This window comes from Seriola aureovittata, chromosome 4 (genome assembly GCF_021018895.1).
Source record: "Seriola aureovittata isolate HTS-2021-v1 ecotype China chromosome 4, ASM2101889v1, whole genome shotgun sequence".
NCBI lineage: Eukaryota > Metazoa > Chordata > Actinopteri > Carangiformes > Carangidae > Seriola > Seriola aureovittata.
The window spans coordinates 15,119,490-15,144,076 of NC_079367.1; the positions used below are offsets into that span (position 1 = coordinate 15,119,490).

Below are 24,587 nucleotides of genomic sequence, written 5' to 3' on the forward strand. Positions count from 1 at the left end.
AATCAATAAAAAAAGCAACTGATGATGAAAATGATTAGTTGAAGCCCTAAAAACATAGCTTTTCATAGTCAATTTTCATTGATGATTAGCAGACGTCTTGTATAACTTCTTTTTGATACCAAACTGTAAAGCACATAAAATATTTATGTACTGCCGGTATTTGTATATTTCAGAGTGTACTGTGTAGTATTGGTACGGTAAATTATCTTTAATTTGTGAATTAAACATTTCCGACAGTACTTGAACGTCACACAACACATGAAACGTGCTCTTGGCCGCGCCCCTTTATAGTAGGGCGGAGAGAAGCCGTTGTTTGGTTTCTGTTGATGTCAAAAAGTTACACAAGCAAGGGATGGGGTTTTACAACAGGTCGGTTTCACAACTGTAAACGGGGCTTCATCTCCTTCAGTACCACCCGTGACCACAGATCTTTCTTTAGGGGGACTATCACAGAAAAACATCATACATATTCAGCCCGAGTCGGAGGTGAATCATTTGACAGTTTTATCGCGCCTTCTCTTTTTGGTCAATAACCGTAAAAGAAACACTTTTTTTTCTGCGTTTCATACGCATCTTTGACTGACGAGAGACCGTGTATGATTGGGTAAGTTAACGTGATTGTCTCGGTCGACGCAAACAAGTAGCAGAGTCGTCCACAGTCGCAGGCTCAGCTGCGTTTATACACCGCTTACATTGAGGACAAGTGTGGCCTGAGAAGTCTTCACCTACAAGACAAACATTTCAACTATGGAGTTGAGTTCAGTGATTTTAACGACTGGAAGCTCCGTCGGGTTTTTCAGACTTGTCAACGCTGGGGTCACAAAACTCCCCATGCCTGAATCTGCCTGCAGGAATGCATGGAAATGGAGAAATATCTCAACATCCTGTGTGCACAGTCTTATCACTGCGATATGGGCCGTGCTTTGGTAAGTTAAACCTAATCAAATTGTTTTATTTAGTTTTCTTTTTAATGAAATCAGGATCTGATCGGAAATGATTGGTTCAAATATATTTAGCCTCTGAGCATGTGCTCATTAATGGATGCTGGCGTTTGGCGCGGTTGTATTCAAATATTGATTTAAATAGCCTATATATCGACCTCATTTTATGTCTGACTTAAATTTGATTTTGTTAGTCACTGTCGACCTTTATTTGTCCATACTACCTGGCCGGATTCTGCTCCAGGATGCATCTCATAGGGAGTAGATTTCAAGATATGATCCAGCACGAACCTTAACTGGCACTGACAACCTGAGTCACATTAATGTAGATACAGTTGGCCGTATTAATTGTACAGATATCACTCTTAAATAAAGTTCTACAAACTTTTTTTTTTTTACTTTGAAATGCTTTATCTAAACTAGTGTGTTTATCTTTTCCCTTCTTTTAGCTTTTTCCTTCACCCACAAATGGCTGAAGATTTGATAGAAACTCACTCTGTGTTTTCTCATGCTTTGGTGTCGTTTTCAATAGGTGAGTAGCACTTCTACGGTGTTCATTGTTCAATTACAAATTGTGTCCTTATCTGAATGGGTTAGCTGAGTGGAGGGTGCACCCAGAGGTGCTACCATCTTTAAGGAAAGTGAGGAAGTAACATTATCATTCCCAGCTACTCCCAGTTTCCTATATTTGTCGGGACACTTTTGGGTCAAAGGTGTTATATAGTCATTGTAAAACATTTATTATAACCTTACAAGCCTCTACTTGACAAATATCAGTTTCTTTGGTTGGTTAAGAGGACATTTTGAATAATATGATGTTAGCGAATCACACAATGAGCTTTTGCAGTGTTTGCATTACCCGAAGCAAATATGTATAGCATTTTATCTGTGAGAAAGGGACAGACGCGGTAAACAGCCTTCTTACACACCAGTGCCATTCTGAATACTCAATGAATCAGGTACTGGCATGTTGGCGTGCTCCATTACATCACTGACATAGTTAATATTTACCATATTGCATTTATAATTGGAAATATAAGGCAAGCTTTCTCCAATTTACATTTTTTTTGGGTGTGTTTAGTGTGTACTCTTTCCTTGATATCTCAAACCTAAGAGCACATACTACCCCACATTCCTAAAATAGCAACTTGCCCTGTTTTGACTTTTTCCTCATTAATGCTTAAAGTATTCTAGAGCAACTAGAGGCACGTGAGAGCTCTCAAATCCACAAATTTATTGGATCTGTGCCAGGCAACAAGGGCTACCCAAGGATTCCCAGGATTTTTGACATTCTTTCAGAAAGCCCAGCCCTGGAAGCTGGCAAATCAAGGAGCACTGTTGGTATGTGCAGATCAATGGAGGGCTTTATGATCGGTCCCAGGCACAATGCGTAACCCTTTGCAGTCATGTGACATCACCAAGACAGTAACTGCGCAAAAAGTCTGTTGATTTATGCAAGCCATCCACATCAGATGCCAATGATAATGGAGAGGGAAGTCATCTATGCAAATACAAGTGGGATGCTTCTCCCAAACTCTCCACAAGAAATGTGGTATGATTCTTCTGAGGCTTCAGCAAGTTCTGAGGGGAACTTTGTACACCAGATTTGTGCATTCAGTCCAGCTTGCTGGGATACCACGCTGCAAACCTCGCAGTGACATGCCATAAATGATTGTCCACTTGCTGAATGAAGACCTTGTCCAGTGCCCAGAACAATACTCTGCAGTTCATTCTCCATGTTGCTACAAATAACTGGTTTAAATAACAATTCTCTGTAACCACAAAAACAAAAAATCTACTAAAATGTTTAATGCCACAGTAACTTGGTTGGTATCAGACTAAGCCAGGTGTCTTAATCTTGTTCCTCATGCTTAACTGGGTTATTCCAGGTTATTCCACCAGAGTCATGTTGTTGGCATGTATCAGCCTAAAACCTGGTTGTTTGACTAACTGGTTTAAGAAAGGAATTCCCCGTACATGTAAACATGCCCATGAGTTTCACTCCAGTGGATACTGAATGGACAAAAGTAAATGGATCACTTACTTCACTAGACACTGACTTTTTATTCCATTGACTGCCCTATACAGGCTTTGGGTGATAGCAAGTGAAAAGTCAAGCTGTGTTTGATTCCCTTTTTCTCAGTGTAGATATTAACTGTCCTGAGCCAAGGCTTCACAATGGCATCGTGCACATCTTGCAGAATATAAGTAGAAATAATCTGCTTAAAAAAAAAAGCAAGATCAGTTTTTCTCTTTGTCACTCAGTCATACTTCATTTTTCCACCTGTGTTTTTTGAATAATAATAATACATTGTTATAAGAACACATGAGCAAGAAAAGAGATGTCAGTGAATTGGCACTTGTCACATGCTCGTCTTTGCTGTTCAAAACTTGAATAAACAAACTTGGCATAACTTGACCCAAATTCAACCTCTTGTGGAAAAAAATCTATTGTTGAAAAAACTGCATTTGGTAGGAGTTTCCCTTGTCTATTGTCAGTGCTCTTGAAACAACATGAACTATTATGGAGACTAAATTATGAAAATAAATAAATCAAATTCTTGATAGCAATCTTGCAGGAATTATTTGGGCTGTGGCTGGTAGCAAGTACATTTGTTTATGGTGAGACAAACCCAAACATGTCATCACATTGACAGAAGGGCCCTGGTATCAAATTTCCAACATAATGGGGTTAATTCCAGCCTCACCAAAGCACTGAGCTCCAGTGCACCCCTCCATCCTCCATCGTCAACACTTCATTATTTTTCCAGCATTCTGAAAAGCTGTAACCATGGAAACGGCTGGTGGCAGGGAAGGGTTGGGGGTGGTGGATATGAATAGCCCCTCTCCAAGACACATCTTGGTTGCCATCGCTGTCGTCATGGAAGCGGGAAACCGACTAACTTGATAAACTCAGCTGCTCTTGTTAAAGAAATCTGTTGTGTTTTGGTTGAATAAGTAATTGCTGAACCTCAAAACACTAACCTTGGATAAATGCTGCCTATCCCTACAGGTTACTTCATCTATGACTTCTTTGACATGGTGCTGAACCAGAAGCTGAGTCAGTCCTGGGAGCTCCTCTTTCATCACATCGTGGTAGGTCTTAAAAAATGAAATAATAAATAAAAATAAGCTGTAGTCCAAGACTTCATATTTTGGCTGTCGATGTTTCACCTTGACCATCATTGACAGGAGATTATCAAATCTTTACATCTGTGTAAGAAATCCTCTAGTTGTACCAATCACCATTATGAATCTAATACACAGAAGTTATTGCTTAGATAAATCAGGCACCAAAACACTGCACAAGCACACCTGTCACAAGCACAGACATGGGAAAGACAAAATACCCGTCTTTCTTGTCTAGATACAAAGAACAAGTGAGGGAGGAACAAAGAGACAATCATTCCAGTGTGACAGCCCCCCCCCCCCCCCCCCCCCCCCCCCCCCCCCCAGCATTCAACCTTCTTTCATGCCTTGAGAAGGATGAACTCCACCCGACTCCCTCAGCCTTTTGCTATCCACGTAACCACACAGCAGTTTCTAGATTCCCATCAGACCCAATCATCTTCATGATATGGTGAGCCTCAGCAGGCTGGCTGAGGAACAGGTCCGATCTGTCAACCCTTCCCCCACTCATGCTTTGAAACACTATGGAAAATGCAAAGGGAAATGACCTGGAGATGCAATATAGAACTACATCGTGAATTAATATTTTCTCCGTCTGCTTCTGGCTGTGTGACCTACATCCAAGAGGATGCAGATTTTGTGTATTGCTCTCTGTTGCCAAGCTCTTGCTATTGTTATTGTCTATTGCTCACCTCACTAGGCCTGTTAAACCTTTATTGGAATTGTCTCTGACGGAATTTGAGTGGATTTGTACTATACAACAGCTATGATTTATACATGTGTTTGGGTGTAAATGCAGTATTTCTTTCATTCTGAAATATTTAAGATATATGCAGAATTTAGGAAACAGGTCACAGAGGACATGGCTTGTGCTGCATAAAGAAAAAAGCATATTACACCCCAATGTTCCAGTTAAGAAAAACATCACAGCAACACAATATGGACATACAATGTATATAAATGTAAACATATGCAATCTTCAAGATTGCAAGATTCCTGTCCTCATAAATACCACTTGGCATTTCAAGTGTGCTAGATATTTTCTCGTAGACTTGCATACACAACAATTCTAAAATGTAACCCCTGTATAGTACCTCTCTCACACAAACAAACTGGGGACTTTTACACCAGCATATAGAGGCTGATACTGATACAGGAAACTGGTTTTGGTAGTTGAATGTCATGAGAAGATATGGGAGTTCCTTGTAACAAACACATGGCACAACAACCAGTATGACAGATCACATGCAATATTTGTGTGTGATCAAATAATCCAAAGTTACAGAATGGTGAATCATTGCAAGAGTTCCTTTGTTGGGTTGTTAGAGAGTCACAATTGCCATCAAGCACTCTGGTCACTGAGTGCTACACCAGAGTTAGTAGATTTCCCCCAACTTTATCATTTTATTAAATACAACAAGTGAAAACATAGTACATCTTTGTATTTGTATTGAGTCACGTCTTAAAGGGGACCTATTATGCTAATTTCCAGTGCTGTATTTTTGGATGGATTGCAACAGGAGGGCCAGCCCTATAATCACGAATGTGACTGACTGACTGAGTGATCATATTTCAACCATTGGTCAGCCAAATCCCACATGAGTTGTTTTTTCCCATTGGCTGTTGCTCTTTCAATTAATTGAAGCAAACAGGTTCTATTACAGGGGCATTTACAGCTTGCAATATTGCCAACTCAGCGCATTTGTTGCTAAATTTATAGAATATTTTTCAAACAAGACTAGGTATAAAGCTAGTATATGGCTGGGCGTGTATGGGCTTAGGGCTATACCGTTACAAGCAGTCACCCAACCACTCTGGTTTCCCAGGTGCTCGGGAGCTGCAGGGAAGCAGAGGAGGGCTTCCAATTCACTGGGCCCTGCTTCCATTACAACAAATAAACTACTTTCATTACATGTACCATTATTACTGAAGGTTGCAGAGTAATAATAAAACATATGACACACCGAACAGAGAGAGCAGGAGAAAGAGAAGCCATTGGTAACTGGGAAGCTAAAATAATTAGCAGATCTAAATAGCATGTTAACAACAGAAACACCAGCAACCGGATATGAGACAATACGCTTACTGCACCACATCAGCAGAGCATCAAAAGCCCTTTTAAAGACTCCCTCAGACGAAAATCAAGTTTTTAACATTGGTAACATGTCCATTTGATGTTTTTTATATAATACAAGACATATCATGAGCAAGGACAGGGGGGCAGGCAAAATAAACCAGAAATGTTATCAGCACAGACAGCAACAGTGTGTCAGCCACCGCCAGTTACAAGCTTTTGTGTCACAGGGATTACTTTTACCTCATTATTTGAAACTTTGGCCACGTTTAATATGGTTATCCAACATTGTTACATTATATGTATGACAGAAAATAAGGAAAAGCACAATAGCTGCTCTAAGTATACCTTGTTGTGTTTTGTAGTTTGTAGTTTTTTATGATGGTTTTTCAACATATTATCTCCTCTGTTGTTCTGGGGAACTTCGCTTTGCCTCATCATTGCTGCATATGTTGTAGCTTGGCTTCTTGGCAAACTTAACTATTCATAGTTCGTTAACTTTGAGTGTCATAAAACTTTGGCAAAATTAGGATTTTGGTATGGGGTCAAATGTCAGTGTCCTCACTACTCATGCTTTTGGTTGCCTAGGAGTTAAGCCAGGTTTGTGTGGCGATGATAGCACCAGCCTGCATCCAGGGTCATACCTGAATCACTTTTTCCCAGGTGATGTACAGTGTTTCCATGGTGGAAATGCTCATTCGGGATTAGTTGTGGCAATCAGCTTCAGTACCACCTATTTGTTTGCTGGTAGCAAAAATCCTAACAGAGTTTGATAGAAGATAGCCATATCCCCCTTTTCAGAAAGTCTTGTTTTTTTGTTTTTTTCTCCTCCACTTCCTGGAAGCCCAGTGAATGGACGCTTTGGTCAGACCAGCTGGCATCAGATTGTCACTAGAGTGTGGGAGGGTTGGAGATTTCTTTTTCAGTCACATGGCTCTTTGTGCTTCTCCACTAGCTAATTCTCTTACTCTTCACTCCCCTCGTTACCCCATTATACCATCATCATGACTCTCAATAGACTCTCATCTCCTTTGCTATTTTGTCCTCAATGTTTTACATGATCTTTTCATGCAACTATTACAAATTTGGTTATTTTGTTCGAGGTTCAGGGGTAGAATAAGGGGGTAGGGGTAAAGCAAGACAACCACAGAAGGGCTTGATTTGCTAACGCAAGCACGCTGGTCATCTGTAGTCTCAGGAGTTTTCCCAGTGGGCGAGCACTGAACCAGGCAGGACCAGCTGGTCATACATTCAGAAGAAGGAGGTTGATCTCTAGTTAATCTCCTCATATTGGCAGCCCACTGATTCACCTTTTTCCCCTGCCCCTCATACCTTTTTACAATGCCTGTGTACGATTTACCATTTCCTGGACAAATGTCATGACAATTACATATGTAAACTAAAAATGTAAAGGTGGAGATGTGGTTGAAGAGAGGAACTCCCTTGGGGCAGTTGGAAACAACAACTTCCCATTGATTTATTTAATTCTAAGTACAGTACATCTTTAATATGTGCTAACCCAGCAAACATCACTTTTTCAGTATGTACTACCTTGTCGCATGTAAAGCATTTATGACTGACTAAACAAGCAAGGTACTTTGTATGATTATAAAATCTAGACAAAATGCATAGGTGTGTCTGTGGAGTGAAATATTTTGAAAGCTGTGTCAACAATTGATGATATGCACAGTGTTTTATCATTGACTCATATACTGACAGATGTAAGCCATAAAACTACACAGGCAAATCATGACTGTGGACCATTTGACTGAATACTGTTTTCACTGTAAGGGCAGAATGTGATTTTGTCTCTGAGAGGTGCAAAACTAAATGTTGAATGTCACAGTTGTTGTCAGACCTGTCATGCACTTTTGTACAATGTTGGTACATAATGTACTAGTGCAGTGTAATGTTCACAGTGATGTCAGCAATTTAATGTTAGTAACAAATTAGTGTCTAAAGTTATAAATCAGACCTCAGCATGACAGTTCTAAGCCACATGATTGGCTCTGGGGGAAGATAGAAGTTGTAGTCAAATGTTCTTTAATGGCCAAAACAGTATATGTTTAGAAACTTTATATCTATTTTATTTCACTTACCCAGCCCTTTTGTACTGTCAAACCCATATTTTTTTCCCATACCATTTTTTCCTTTACTGTTATGATCCGTTTTGACCCCGACTTCCTCCTTAGTATTTGTCTGCTCAAATGCATATTTTTTGATTGAGTCTTCATTTCTAGAATCTGCCCTGAGGGTTAAATCTGTTAGACAAATATAGTGAAACAGCATGTGGTGTAACACAAGTTTTGTTGATCCCTGTTGTCGCAGTCCAGGAGAAATAATAAAGTCATACATTCCATGGAAAGTTTTTTTTCTCTTCCTATTGACTGAAGTGGAGAACACAGCTCCTTACTTCTTTCGGAGACACGTGTTGCCCTGTCATAGTCACTCACGCCTGATGAGATCCTGTCAGCCATAACCTTGTGCTTCCTTTGGAAAACAGGAAGTCCTGATAATTCTGCCAGAAAGAGGGTGCCTTCTTCTGAGGAGATTGATATGTACCTACTATATACAGTTTAAAAAATCTAACATGCAGGACTTTTAAAAAGTAATTATAAATGTGTGTTAAACAGATTGTTGGAAAGAGTACAGTGAAATGAAATCCCCATGTTGAGTCTGTTTCAGCCTTGTTTGCCCATGACTCTTGCAAATAGTGAGTTTTTGATTTAAAATATGAGCCAAAAGAGAAGGATACCAAGCAGAGGTAAAGGTGCAGATTATTTTTTTTCAATGAAGAATGAAAGCATGTGAGTAACTGTGTGTCCAATGTTCTCTTTTGAGATTTGCATTGACAATAAACAGTGAAAGCACCAAGTGGATTAGTTTTGCCCTTCTGCTCTCTCTTTGCCCTCTCACAGTGATTTGAAGTTTTGCAACATGTTTGTGGTTTCCTTCCCTAAATGCCTTTCACCCCTCTCTCATTAGTCAGAATTCAATTATCATTGTAGAGTAAGGGCTAAGGCCAACGCTCCTCTAAAGCAGATCAGGACATCACATGTTAATCGCTGTGCTGGTTACAATCACATCTGCTCTGCTCTGTCAAGTTGTCCACTTCAAATTTAAAACAGTACACACCTTAAATGTTCTCCCCACTATGCCACTTATACAGATCTTCATTTTTTTTTAACATTTTACCATCATTTATTCTCCAATTAGTGTGTGTTAATACTTGTACCTAAATGCAGAAGTTACTCTTTCACACACTGAAATGATGAATGACAGGATTTTGACAGGGAAAGTATTTAATTTCTCAATTGCCTTGTGCTTTTTCCAAAAATGCAACAATCAGCCTGAGTGAGCTGTCACAAATTCAGTGAAATAGTAAACTTTTTGTCTTCAAACACATTTCCTCCTTTGTTTTGTGAAAAACAGTTTTAATGAACATAATGTTGAGTCATCACAAATAGTCAAATAGAAAATAACATGGATAGCTTTTAAACTGCAGCTTACATGAGGTAACAGAGCACCTAAGTCTTAAAGCTCAGCAGAAGCCTCCATAGCACTGATGTAATTGAGCCTGCTTGGATTCGTCTGGCTCAGCTTTAGGTACCTGGATTTTGAATTTGGGAATTTTCTCTTAATCCTCCTCACAGAATTGCTCAAGCTTGCTCCCCCTGGATGATGAGCTTTTGTAAACAGGTTCTTAGCAAGACAATCTCTATAGGTTGTTCATAATTGCTCCTTCTACCTTTACAGGTTTACTTGTTCAGCTGCTAAAAAGCATAGCACAGACCTGCCACCATTAACATTGTTGAAAAGATGGCTTTCATCTTCCCCCACCTCTTTCTCCTGGTAAATGACATACAGGAACTAATAGAAAGGTCCAGTTGTAAACACTTGATTGGCGGATATTTTATCACTGAAACAATGTATGTGTCGGTTCGATGATGTCCTTATAACCTGGAAATCATATTTGCTACATTATTTTTTAGGTCATTTTTTGCCACCTTTTCCAGTTCAGTCTCAGTCACATTTTTCCTCTTCAAGGTTCATCTTGCACCAACCTCAGATATGAATGGAATTTGTCTCAGTTTACCAGGCATTAAAATAGATATTTGTGGAGGGAGTGTGACGCTGTCTCACATAGCCAACAGGGAATGTGACTTTTGGAAGCAAGAACTTACTGTATTTGGTTGTTGACTATGTTGTTACTGGTGTGATGCCACATGTCACTGGAGTGCCATGTCTGCCACCGAACTCTACATATTCAGCTCTGTAGAACCTGATTATTCTGGATGTCTGCTTCTGTCTTTTGCTCTCTCAGTTCCCGTTTCTTTGATTCAGCTAATCCATCCACTAGCTGCTGGCTGTCTAAGGAACCTCAAGCAGCCTAATGTGACAGGAGTACAAGCAAAAACAAAGACTGGCAAGATTTGTAATCTGCACAGTCTACATTTTGTTTGAAGTGTATTGTTGTTGAAAAGCTGAAGCTCAGCTGATCTATTTCCTGATTGATGCACTTCAGTGGTAAATCTTGCATTGACAATAACATTAAGAAGCATATTACAGAGAAAGTTGATGTAAACAGAAGATGTGTAGATATGGTTTGTAATATAAACTTGTGTTGTTGTTTCATGTATAAAACAGCCAGGGCCTCTTGATATTTCATAGCAGCTGCTGATTTAGTATGTATGTTTTTGTTTTTGCTATCCAATCCACAGATATATTTCCAGCCATCCACAATCTGTGGGCTCTGCCACTCCCCTTTTTTGACCCATAAATTGGTGTGACAAACCAAATTGAACAAGTGTGACTTTTTAAAATCTCCAGTGTCAACATAAAGTTTTCAACAATAATGGTACGTTTGAATCTCTGTTGTTTTTGATGAAATTTTAGTAGAGCACACAGTTAGCTGAGTGAGAAGGCCTCAAAAGATACAAAAACAATAATATCACGCCACATACAGAGAATAATGACAGCCTGTAAGATGGAGAGAGGCACATATTGCAAAATAGAAATTGGAATGTGCAGCAGAGTTTTTTGGCGGGCAGAGATCGTGATGGATGTGTGTGTATTTCTCAGCAGTCTCATCTTTTGGTGGGGAACCACATGAGGTTCCCCGCATTCTGTGTATACAGACAAGAGGACAGACATCTGGTCTCCACATGAACCTCAGGCCCCCAAGAGAGACACACACACATGTAGCAAACCTCTTGCTTCCTGAGAGGGCTTCTGCAAATGTGTGCACCCCCTCAAAACATTTCTGCACTGGCCCCCCTTATCCTTGTGTAACCTCGAAGTGTCTCCCCCACCCCCCTTCATCCACCTACTCTCTGCAGCTCGTACCACCCCCTCACATGGATACAAACCAGTGAGAGCCTCTGCGCTCTGGTAGTACTATATTTTGTTTTTGTGTGGGTTTTTTCCCTCATGGTTTCACATTGAGGGTTTTCCTTGTTCATTGTTTTTTGTGTCAGAAACAGTTCAGTCATCTAATGCAGAGGCGACAAACAGTTATGGATGCAAGGCCCATCCATCCTGAACAGAGCAAGCTAGTGTGAATGGGCCTTAAATTATACTGTCTTCAGCCTACAGGTAGGCAGCAGAAAAGAGCAGTCTTGCGACACACTCATACACACATGCCATGCTTTCCTAAGAGGCTGGAAACTGGAAAAGCAGAGTGCACTAAAAAGGAGGTGGTGTTTGGTCACAGTTGGCATGACAACTGGGAATGCTGTTTGTAGAGGCATCCATCCATCATCAGGTTTCGAAAAAGGAGGGAGTTGACTCTACCTGTCGTTGCTGAAAAGCAAGGTGGGGCAAAGTAGGAACTGTGCACCTAATGGCCAAGAACCAATGCATAAAAAAACACAGAACAAACTTGGCTGAGATCCAACTGCTGTGAGAATACCAGAGTACTTACATATGTTTCCAAAAGCAGCGTGGGCGGGTATGCAAGCATGTGAGAGTACAGCATAGAAACAACCTCATACTGAACATTTGTAGTAAGTGGAGTTGTCTATTTCAGTATCTTTTTTCTTATTATGCTTCACAGCAAACCTGACATATCTACAGTAATTGTCAGGGGGTTAGTCATAATAATGGCTATGATAGTGCCATGAATTAACAAAAAATATATTACCAATATTTTGCGTATTGTATGCTACAGTTTCTAAGACAATTTATGCCTCTCTCATACATGGTAAATATGTAGCTGGATAAAGCAGCTGGCTGGCTTAGCTTAGCCAAACACAAGAAACAGGGGTAAACAGCTAGTTTAGGTTTGTCCAAAGGTAGCAACATCCAGCACCTCTAAAGTTTATTAAGGAACATTTTATATCTCATTTGTTTAATCTTCACCAAAATTGAAATGTTAAAATGACATATTGTGGTTTTACAGTGGGATTATTGCATGGAACTATTTCTTGGATGAGCACAGTCACTTTCAGAGCCAGGATAGCTGTTTTCCAAATACACCAAAAAGTGTATTTCTCCAAATGTAAAACTATTCCTTTAAGAATAAGCATTTAATACTCCATTTTGGTAGCACAATGATATTGATTTGGTGGAATATCATTAGTGCCATTGCTCCCTTTTTAGAGGAATGTGTATATTTTCCACTAAAACAAGTAAAACATTGCAGTTTCAGGTCACAATGCTGAAAATGTTGCAGCCCATAAACAATGTGGAATGTCGTCAGATCCTGAGAGCTTTCCAGTTCTTCTTGGTCCTAATGGACATTAACATGCAATGGAAAAGCCATCAATGTCTTTTATCTTTGTTTGGCCACTCTGAGAAGTGAGGTAATGACTAGGACACACAGTACACCCAAGGCAAGGCAAACCATAACTCCTCCCTTCACACCCAGTGCCTGAATACATCAAGTGATTGTGATTCACTGAAACACACCTAGTAACAGTCACAGAGGCTCACCCTGATGTGGAAGAAGACACACAGTTCTCTCAGCCTGTACTTGACACACACACTTACAAATAAATACCATGCAATGCTAATTGATTATCTGTGCCCTAAGTAATTGTGTTTGGAGACATCCTGTGAATTTCTGACCAAGATGTCTGTGACAGCAAGGCGTTGAAATGGCCTGCTGTGCATCTGTCAGCTGACGTGAGTTAACGCAGGTCGCATGATAATTGTTATGACCACTGTGTGTGTGTGTGTGTGTGTGTGTGAGTGAGAGAGAGAGAGAGATAATTACTCTCTCGTGTTTCTAAGCCGAACATCCTTCCATCTATTTTCTCTCATAGACTTTAAGCCTTTGCAAGGCCCTCCCACCTTTTTATCAACCCACTGCTGGTCTGCCTATGTCCAGATGGCAAACATCTTTCTGTTGAGCCTAATAGTTTCCTCCCCATCAGCTTGACTAGACCACTTCCTATCCATTTATGACCTCCATTACCTGTCCTATAATGTATTTTTATGGAATGCCGTTGTGTGAGGGTGTGCTTATATCATAAAGGGAGGGGGAATATATATATCTGTGTGGAAATCTTGAGGCATAAAAAATGTATAAAGTCACACAATGATAATTACATGGAAATTCAAATGTTATAGATTCAGCCCCTGTTTATCTGGGTCATACATGCATCAATGAAGCAAAATTTGGGGAAGAGATCATTGAAACACTCTTCAACATAACCCAAAATACTTAAGGTAAAATCCTGGTGTCTTGATACCAGTGCTTGAAGCAGGCTCACCAGTACTCAGATAATGAGTACCAACACTTTTGATTTTTGTCAACCTGTGTGTCATTGAATGTTAAGGTGTACTTCTTCAATGATGTTGCTGTAGTTAGTTGTAGTTTGACAACATTGCCTTTTTTCCTGCTCAAATAAGCCCATGTTCTGTGTGACCGACATCAGCCAGAAAGCTGCCTGATAAGAGTGTAGTTTTGGTTTCGCCGACAGCATCTTCTGTTAGTGAATGTTCCAGGCCAGGCAGAGGGGGCACAGGCCAGCCAACGTCCCCCTGTTTATGGGTACAAGTTGAACTCATTTTACTCATCTTTTGACTTATTCCCAGTCTCAAAATAGCCTGCTTATATTTTGAAGGTCATCTCGGATCCTGTGTTGTATTTTGCCTTTATGGACAATGAGGCTTTGCTGTGAATGAAAGAACATTGTCCTAGACAATCCCTTGGATGACTGAATGAGTAAATACTGTACAATATACATGATATACATGATGTTATTTATGATGTGATTAATCACTTTTTAAGATTAATCACTTTTTAAGTGATTAATAAGGAGTGATCTCAAGCCAGAAAAAACCCCCCTTCCCCATAATAGCTACAGGCTATTATGGTGGCTTTTATCTTTTAATTTCACGTAGAGCACTGGATAAAACCTAAATAATAACTTTGGTGGAACGTGATGACAGCTTCTCTTATGTGAAAATGCCATTTTCTCGTTATTTGGTGACATGTGCCCACACACACACACACACACACACACACACACACACACACACACACACACACACACACACACAAATTCTCATACATAGCCTCATGGGTTAATGACTTCCTCCTTACTGCACCACCCTTTTTCTTGTTTTTTTCCACATGGTCTCATTATCATTCAACACTCACTTTGTCCATTGTAAGAAATGCACAGTGTTAGTACTGAACTTCTCACTGACTAAGCCAGCTTGCGTGTCATCAGCCAGAGGCAGGGAAACTGGTTTGACGTGGAAATAATAATCCTTAATAACCTTTGTGTCTGCCTTGACTATTGTAACATAAAGTCTGTGACAAGGAGGGAAGATGAGTCAAGTTTTATATTAAATGAGCAAGGCTATTTACAAACGGATAAGCATGGGTTAGTGCTGCATCAGTAGTGTAAGAAGTGTATGGATGTGTGAGAGTGTTGAAGGCAGGTAAAACTGTAAAACAGGGTAGCCTGGTAGATGCTGAACAGGTGCTACCACATCACATTAATGACCCTCAACTTTAACTGTAGACATCCTGCAGGCAGAGGGAGGAACATAACACTACACACTGTAATATTGGTAACTCATGCAGACGTTTAAAAGGCCACACAACTTTACTATTCTCTTGAATGATTAGATCTTAGAACCCCATATCTGTAGGTTTCTGACTAATGTCCCTCCATTTTTCATGTTATGTGCAGATGCAAAATAATACATTACAGAATACTTAGACAAGAAAGTAACATCAAACGCATTCTTGAAAGACAAAAGAAAGAAAAAGATGAAAGACTTGCTACGCTGCCATTTTGCCTTTCAGATGTTAACTCCCTTTTTTTTTTTTTTTTTTTTTTTTTTAGCTCTATCTATCCCTGTGTCAGCTTACCCTCTGAATACTGATTGCCATAGTGGCTCAATTTAAAAGCACAAACATTTCAATACCTGTCATCTTGACACAAACCTTTTTATCATGTGAACTTTACCCTACTTCGTTGTTGACCTGTGGTCAGTTTGATTGTTTCCTCTGATGCTAAACATAGGAAATAGATACCACAGTGTCTTTTTTTTAAAATCAGGTTTCATGTTGTTCATTCTACTGTTTGCTATACATGCCTGCCATCTTTGCACCCAGTGTTTCCCCCTGAAAGTGGGATGTGAAGGTCCCTTACCAGGGTGTAGAGAACGTTTAATTGAGCCCACAGGGAGAAAATGCGGGAAACAAAAACACCCACACCACCTTGTTTTTCAGCCCTTTGCTTGGATTTTACACAGGTGGCTATAAGAGTAGGTTAATGTATATAAGAGCAGTCCAAAGGTTAAATAACACTCACTCCGTCTTCTTCTATCCCATTTAAACCTAAGGACTACCCCCTTCATTCCCCATAAAATAAATGGCCACACTTTGTTATTGATACCCGGCTATATGAGGCAGTTTTCATATTATAATTAAGGATTTGAGATTTGTGATTTTCTGAGCATTTAAAGAATGTCTTGTCTATGTTTGTCAAAGTTGAGATTTAAAGTTTATTCTTAAAAAAAGACGTGACAGATGTAATACATGTTTTATGTCTGTTCAACAGTCTAGTTGGACAGTATTGAGTGGGTGCTGCTGAATGTGAAAGTCAAGCTTCAGTAGAGCTTAGCAGGGCAAATCCAGCTAATGCTGAATCATTGTAATTGTTGAGATATCCAGGGGCTGGTGGGGCTGGTGGGGGGGGTTGCTGTGATTTCCCCTTTGGCTTGGGGTGCTGACAACAATACAGAGTGTGTGAGCTGACCCCTGAGGCCCTATCCATGTTCACAGAGAGGGCAACCAGGATGAGGTTTTGCCAGCTGCTGGTATCTGGTTGGCTGCTGAGCCATATGGGGTCAGTGTCACCAGATAATGACCTGGTATGGTGATCACAGTCACCTCTCTAGACTGGGACTCCTTTGTCCATTTTTTCCATCTAACTTTTTATGGCTCATCACTTTTACATTTGCTGCTTCAAGCCTTGAAAAGTATTATGGAGGTATAGGCGTTTATGTGACATATTGCTTCGACATTAATGTGTTTTATATGCGTTTTATATAGTTGCTGTCTGAGCTGCTCTGCTAACAATGTTTGTTCCAAGATAAGGTAACCGTCATTGGCGAATATGTAAAGCCACCAATAAAGGAGAAATCACCACCATAAAACTACATACACATGAAGGAGGAACCCAACAATATCATGTTTTCACATTAAGACACCTCAGGAAGCATGTCATATAGTGTCCAAATGTAATTGAGGTTGGATATGATTTCGTTTCCTTTATAATTTAATGAAGTCAAATAAACTATAGTTTTCCTTGACCCATCCTGCTCTGTTAAATGTATCTTTTCTTATTCAAATCTGATTTGACACTTTTTATTGGTGACAATTTGTTTCTAAATTAAATCCAAATTAAATATTTCTAACTTTTGTTATTTGTGATTCACTCCCAGTTTCTCCACAGTTTTGTTCCATTTACTCCTATGGACTCTGAGAAGTGAGTGACTCTCACTGCATAGACTGAATTTATCTTTATCATCTTATCTGAGAGTTGTATAACAGTTTGTTTTGACCTTCCCCCTTCTCCCTTCCCCGTTCTGTTGTGTTTTATCTTCCCAGATCAGATTAGACTTCAGATGAGCCAGGTTAAACACCAGTTGTTGATCTGGCTGAAGCAGGGGCTGTGTTTGTGTGTGTAGGTGTGTGTTAATTCGAGTGTGAGCATATGGGTTTTTATCACACACACACACACACACACACACACACACACACACACACCACTTCACATGTTGTTTTTACTACTACTACTATTGTCTGTCTGCGTTCATCTCTGTTGAAAACTGCTTAAAATTGGGATTCATATTCAATGTGAAGTTGTGTGTGTTTTATATTTTTATTTATTTATTTTTTTTAGTAATTGCATGTGTCTAGTTGACACTGTATGTTGCATTCATGGGTACTTAGTTTTACCAGTGAGCTGGGAAATGCTGCATGGTACACAATGTATCTTTTGGAGGCAAATGACAAGAATCTGTATCCTCCATCTGTTGATTTGGAGTTGTTTTGTCTGTGCCATATCAAAACTGTCACAACATGGCTAATTTGAGGATTCACAACAGAGCATATTGTCCTTCAGCATGACAGTGTTTTGTCCCAAATAAGGAATCCTTGATCTCACATTAATTCAGTCTAACCCAAAAAACAAAAACATATACTATATATATATTTTATAAAATTGTAGTGTTTAATTAAGGTTGTATTTTAGGCTGGTGTAAAAATCAATGAATTTTTCCTGGCCCAACTTAACAAATTGAGCATTTGGCGAATAATGCAAAATCTGTGTTGTTAGCAAAGTAAAAATTAAATGACAAGTATTATCAGTTTCAATTTTCTGTGACCAAAACCATTGAATGACAGAAATAAATATCTGGGTGGTAGACACTTACCAGTCCGTACCATTAGAATTATACTGAATGCAATCATCACTAAAATATTTTTATTTGTTTATTTGTTTGCTGCTGCCTGCCTCAGTTTTCAGACTCACCTGGCACGTGTCCTGCCATACAAAAAATTTCACAGGAGAGTGGCCAGCCAGCACTGCAGTGTGATCTAAACACATTCGTGAGCGTGTGTTTTGCTTTGTGTTGTACTGAAAAGCCCTGTGTCCTGTTGACGTTACTGTTTTCCCTCCCACCACACTGACTCTTATGAGGCAGTCTGTTTTGTGCTGCTAAATACAGTGCTTTCACTGTTGTCATTGTAATTGTTCACCAACATTGTTTGTCGTCACTGTCATTATAACCTGACAACAGGTGAAAGGTTTGTTTTGTACTGATTATTGTGTGTGTGTGTGTGTGTGTGTGTGTGTGCGCGCGTGTGCACTATGTTTAGCAATGGGGCCTCAGGATGGTGATGTCTGCCTGGGCAACACCTTGGTCCATATTAAGATATTTCAATAAATACTGGCCAGAGTGCCATTAAGTTTAGTAAGGCGACTCATGGTCCCCAGAGGATTATGTGTGGAGTTTTAAATTACCCATAGTGCCACTTAGAGGTGTAAGTCTCCTCTTCACTGACACTTAAGTCACTGCAGTATATCTTGAAAATGAATGGCCAGAGTTTCATGTAAATTATTGTGAAGCAGGAACCGGGTTTGGCTTAATGCCACCATAAACCATTCAGTGAAGAAACCTTTTGAACCTTTTTCGAGCCAAAGACACCTATATTACAGTGGATACATAGTGTACGTTCCAGTTAGGGAGAGTGGACTGCTGACTTTCCTCACATGCCCTGTTGTTTAACCTACCACAACACATCGCATGACTGTTTGCTGCATTAGAGAGGGCATCCTGTGACCTCATACAAAACACACATGCACAAACACAATATGCTTCTCCAACTGAGCCACGTCTGATGGTAGAGGTCATTCTCTCACACTACAGTTTACATCCCATGACCTGCACTGACTAACCAAAGACTTGACTTACTTTGGACTGCTCTCTGTTTGTAGTGTTCTTCTTTCACTATATCCCATTCATTGCCACCATCCAGTCTTGATTTATAAACATGGCAGCTTAGGTGGCAACAAGTCTGAAACTAAAGTGCAATCTCTCTGAACGCAGTTTGGCCCTTTAACTACACTGTGAGTGTGCTCTGAGTGTGAATGAAGCTGTTGAAATCTGGTGTTGTGAATGGGTGCCGACTCCTGTGGAGAGTTGGCTGAACAGCTTGTTGCAGTATAAACACATTTCTGTCATCCAGATTTTACACCTGCAACACAGCTGCTGTGAGAGTGTAAGCAGCATTTACTTCTGTCACAACATATCAGATATTGTATGTAATCCTTTCCCCTGACTCCTCAGTGTAGTGTCAGCACACAGGATCTGTTGTCCTATTTTTCTCAAGACAGAGTTTGAGTGATGTTGCTGCCACTGTGTGGAGTTTCTGTTTATTACATCTCAGACTTTCATAAGCACTGCTCAGCAGAAACGTGTCATGGGAGTGGTGTCCTTCCAGATGGTCATCAAGTAATATACTGTCAGAAGTGAAAGAATACATTCAGACATGAGCGCATAACAAATCACAGTCAAAACATGGAAATCACCTCCTCCCAAAAAAACCTTCAGTTGTCACCTTAAAGTTATGAGAGATACACTGATATAACCTACAGTCATACTGTTGTGCTGATCCATGTGAACATTAAAATGAAAACTTTTTTTTCTTATTTTCCTGCTAGAGTTTACTTTTTTTGAATTTATGTCTGAGTTCATCTATAACATCAAGTACATTAGTAGAATTAAGAAACACCTAATTCCCGAAATGAAGACTCTTTCACGGTTAACAGAAGTTGGCAATAGAGACAGCTGATGGAGATGAAGATATCAGATATTATCTGCTTCAAATCACCAGATTATTATTTTTTTGAGAGCGATGACATCTTAACCACTAGTACACTAGTATCTTTTGTAATTAAAAATGTATCATTAGTTATTAATTTACTATTTAAATTACTTTAGCCATTCTTTTTTGTTAATCATAATTAATCCACCATGCAGCACAAATCCATTGTAACTTTCCTCCTCCTTGTCTTTGTTCTCACTGTCTTCTCCTGTAGGTGATCACCTGTTTTGGCCTCTCTGTGCTGTCATGCCGCTATGTGGGCTTTGCCGTGGTGGCCCTGTTGGTGGAGATAAACTCTGTGTTCCTCCACCTCAGGCAGATCTTGCGTATGGCCAACATTGCTACAGGTACGCTGTACCGGGTCAACAGCATGATCAACCTGGGCACATACGTGGTGTTCCGCATCAACACACTGGCCTGGATGACCCGCTGGCTGGTGCTCAACAGGGACAAAGTGCCCCTCCTAGCTTACACGTTGGGCAGCGTGGGTATGGCCATCATGACAGCCATGAATATCGTCCTCTTTTATCGGCTGCTCAGGAGCGACTTTTTGAAGAGCAGCACCCGGGAGACCAAGAAAGAGAAGGAGATGTAGAGGAAAGGGGAGGAAGAGACACATGAAGGATTAGATTCATAAACACACTCATTGCTGTACATTAACACTCTGTGGCTGAGATTTGGCACCGTTTTGCCTGTGTGTAAGTATACTCATAGCTGGGAGACGGAGGGATCTTTCTATCTCTTATACTGTACAGGTACGTCCACGCAAGGTGTAATCGCTGGGCCTAATTCCAAACACAGATCACACAGAGCCATTGTGCTGAAAGCTACATTTGCCTATCAGTTGTAGTTTTGACAATTTTGTCTTCAGTTCTTCTGTGTTCCAGTCATCCTTAACTGCCATGAGTGGCTCACTAATGGTAGATGGAGGATTCTTCATATGAACAATATAAGGCCTTGTAAAACAACACCCAAAGCCTTATTGTCCCACAGGGTGTTTCAGCTAAATCTTTTCTAAAATGTAGCTTATGGTAAATGAATACGCACTGTTTGTAAAACAAACCCTCCAACACCCATGTATACATGTATACACTATATTGTATATAATATACATCTATGCTGTTGTGGGTTATTTAAAAATAAAAAAAAGTTTATTTACCACTGAGTAAAAAATAAGTAAACCCTTCTTTTGTGTAACACTAATACTAAAGAGGTGACTATGTCTCTTTTTTTTTTCCACCAAATGTCCTCAACTAGAAACCGCCTGCTACCTCAGAAAGCTTGTAACACTTTTTTAGCCTCTTTATAAAACAAGCTTTACTGTCAGTGTTTGGCAGGTTGTTTGTTATTAGAGAAGAAAAACATTAGGAAAAACGTCAGAAGAAGAACAATTTTGTCTATAGAATAAGGAAATCCAGCAAATACCAATCCTCTCTTGAGGAAAGAAGAGGGTACTCAGATGATGAATAAATACTAAATACTTTGAAGTGGCATTTAAATGAAACAAAGCAGATTTTACTTTGTTGACACAATGCTAATCTGCATGATATTTAACAGCTTAACAATCGCAGCCGCTTTATGCTCTGTCAAATCATATTAAAACATCTTGGGAAAAGCATTATACAGAATAACCCTGAATTATTAAAACCCTGAAAATTAAAACAGCCTGCGCCCCTCAGATCTGATTGCCTGTCCACCAACCAAGATGTTTCATTAGTAGATCTTGGCGGGACAAAACTAGATCGTGTAGATTATGATTTGATTGGCACATGGATAAATTACAATGGTAAAAGGGAGAAAGGATGCCACCTGAACTCCCAGCAGCCATCACCAATGACATCAGTGTCCGTCACTGGTCTTTGTCAGAGGTTGTCTTGACAGCTCACACTGGCTGCTGCTTTCGTGAGTAGAATTGAAATCTGTAAAATGACAGGAAACAAAACAAGCCAAATCACAGTAGATAGTGCCGTCTTACCACCTGAAATTAATATCTCCATGATTTGTATGCATCTTTATAGTGTCCCATGATTGTGTACATGCTGCAGAAGGAGCTTTCAGACAGGCAGGAATTGTTATTCTTCATTTGGCCTATGGAGGACAGCAAACTCCTTAACATCACCTCAGTGACCTCGACCCAGCCAAGACCACCAGAGATGTCTTTATTTTGTAACGTCTTTGTAGATCTGTGTCATTTTGACTTTTTAATTAGACGTTGTCAATTGTTATTCACGTGGCTGCTACACAGCTGCCTACTCTTCCAATTCGCATCATAACATCACAGTCCTTTCATGGCCTGCCATGCCATTCATATTGTGTGTTAATGCTTTTTTTTTTGTGTATATTCATTGTCTGACGGGTTAAATTGTGTATATTTGTAATTTATTTGTACTTAAAATAAGGTGTGGATTAAAGATGGAATGAACACAGTGTTCAGTGAATTCCCCTGTTGTGAAAAACCTTTGATTATAGTGAAGTTGATTGTGTAAGTCATGTTGTTGTGGGGCATTTTGCCACCCAGTGTCTGAACTTGAAACTGTTGAGGCTGACGCCCTAAAACCAACAATATAACAAACACAGCTCTATGTTCAGTGACACTGCAACAGACTTATTTGTAGTTCAAAAGAAAATTAGACCCAAATTTTATATTTAGAATCAGCTGTAAACACTGAGATGGCAGTCTATTAGGAGCACCTAGCTAAATCCTACCTTCATGAAGGTTATAATGTTCAGTTTGTATTGAAATTGTTTAAGAGAGGGGCTGATTCCACTTGATCATAATTTTGGAGGATGATGATGATATTAATGAGTATAGGCTAAATAACAGAAACCTCTCTGAATAATGCAATAAAACAGTAGCTCAAACATCTTCCAAAATTATCACATTTGAATCAACATCTCTTTAATGCTATTAAAAAAAACTGAACATTATAAGTGTCATGAAGGTAGGTACAGCTGAACTGCTGTATTAGACTGCATTAGTTTCAGCTAGGTGTAGCTAATAAACAGCCAGATGGCTGTATTTGTATTCGACAAATTTATCCCTATCCACGTTTAAATCAAGACATCACTGCACTAAACAAACAGCACTGTTTGGGAGGAGGGCAGTAGATTTTGAAATGCTGTTGCTGATTTCCAGTTACTTTTTTTAAAGATCAAGAGTATCTCCCTTTTGAGTTTTTATTGTGAATTTAGATTTGCATTTTTTTTTCAATTCTTAAAATTTTTAGGGCAGCTTTGTGGTTGTAGTGAAGACAACTGAAGTTCTTTCTAACAAACAAGCTTATGTTTGTGAATGTTTTGTATGAGGCTGTAATGTTATTGGGATTATACATGTATGATACCAGATTTGTTCGTTTATGTTGCTCTGTGCTTTTAGGAATTGTGATCAAGCATAGCGGCCAAGTCAAGATGCTTCCTCATATGAATGTTGTAATGACGATGATGGACCTTTGTCCAAAAACATGCTACTGTACTGCTCCCTTCACTCTAATTCCCAGTCTTTTCGCTACCTGTATGGCTCGGATCACAAAACCTGAGTGTCCAAAGGCCACAGGATGATGTTATGGCTTTATACGTTTGTGGGTAATGGACACAAGGAAAATAATGTCAAGATGTAATTGCAGAGAAAGTGGCAGCACTTATGAACTCGTATTGCCATATAGCCTCATACTCCTCATCATACATGATGAATATGATGGTTGACTGCATTAGTCTTCATAATTTTTTTATTAGTTCCATTACCAGAGAATAAGAAAAGCACCATTTCTTTATCACAACCAACAAGTAAGACCAGTTTTATTTCCTTGTTTGTTTATTTATAGACTTCTCTTTGTCTGGTGACTGGTGAAATATTGAACATTGTTAACGGTTCAAAAATTGAAATTCCTAACACAAGTATTGACACTCTGCAGATTGTCAATGACTGATAAACCCTGCATGAAGGGGAAAAACCTGGAATAGTGAAACAACCAACACTAACTGAGGTTCTGAAAACAAAATCATCTGCTGTCTCAGAGCATCAAACTGTCATGTTTCACAGAATTTTGTTTTTAAGTGTAAATATAACAATTTTATTTTTTCATGTTTTGGCAGAGATTGTTTTGTAATTAAACCTACCATTTATATGTTTATATAATAACAATATTTGTTTAACGTGAAAATAAAGATCAAGGAAATTGATGTAGTGTTTTCCTTTTACTGACTATCGCTACCCGGCTCCTAGACCATGACAAAAAGAGTGAAATGTACACAGCTGTAATTGGAAGGACAAACAAATCACATGTCTTTACATAAATGGGAACCAAATACGTTAATTAAATGTATATAATGATCTATAAGTGGATCAGTGTGGTGTAATATAATGAGATGTACAACTAAACCAAACCAAACAAAAGAAGCCATGAGGTGTAATGAGGAGATCCAGCGATGGGGTGAGAGAGAGAAAATGTGGACAGCTAATCCTAAATGCATTCTTGATAAACTGGCCAGGTAAACCCAGTTGCACTTATGTATACTCCACCTACCAGGATTTGAAGGGAGACACAAAACACAAACAGCAGCCAAGGTCAAGACACACCCTACAGGT

General features: G+C 39.5%; 1 protein-coding gene across 1 annotated transcript; it reads left to right on the plus strand.

Annotated features, from left to right (window-relative positions):
* The first annotated feature begins 340 nt into the window (after positions 1-340).
* tlcd2 (TLC domain containing 2) lies at positions 341-24,181 on the plus strand. Its single transcript, XM_056374032.1, has 4 exons — positions 341-926; positions 1,391-1,473; positions 3,955-4,037; positions 20,217-24,181. Exons 1-4 carry the CDS (start codon positions 748-750, stop codon positions 20,595-20,597), a joined length of 726 nt encoding a protein of 241 aa, XP_056230007.1. The 5' UTR covers positions 341-747; the 3' UTR covers positions 20,598-24,181.
* Positions 24,182-24,587: the final 406 nt, after the last annotated feature.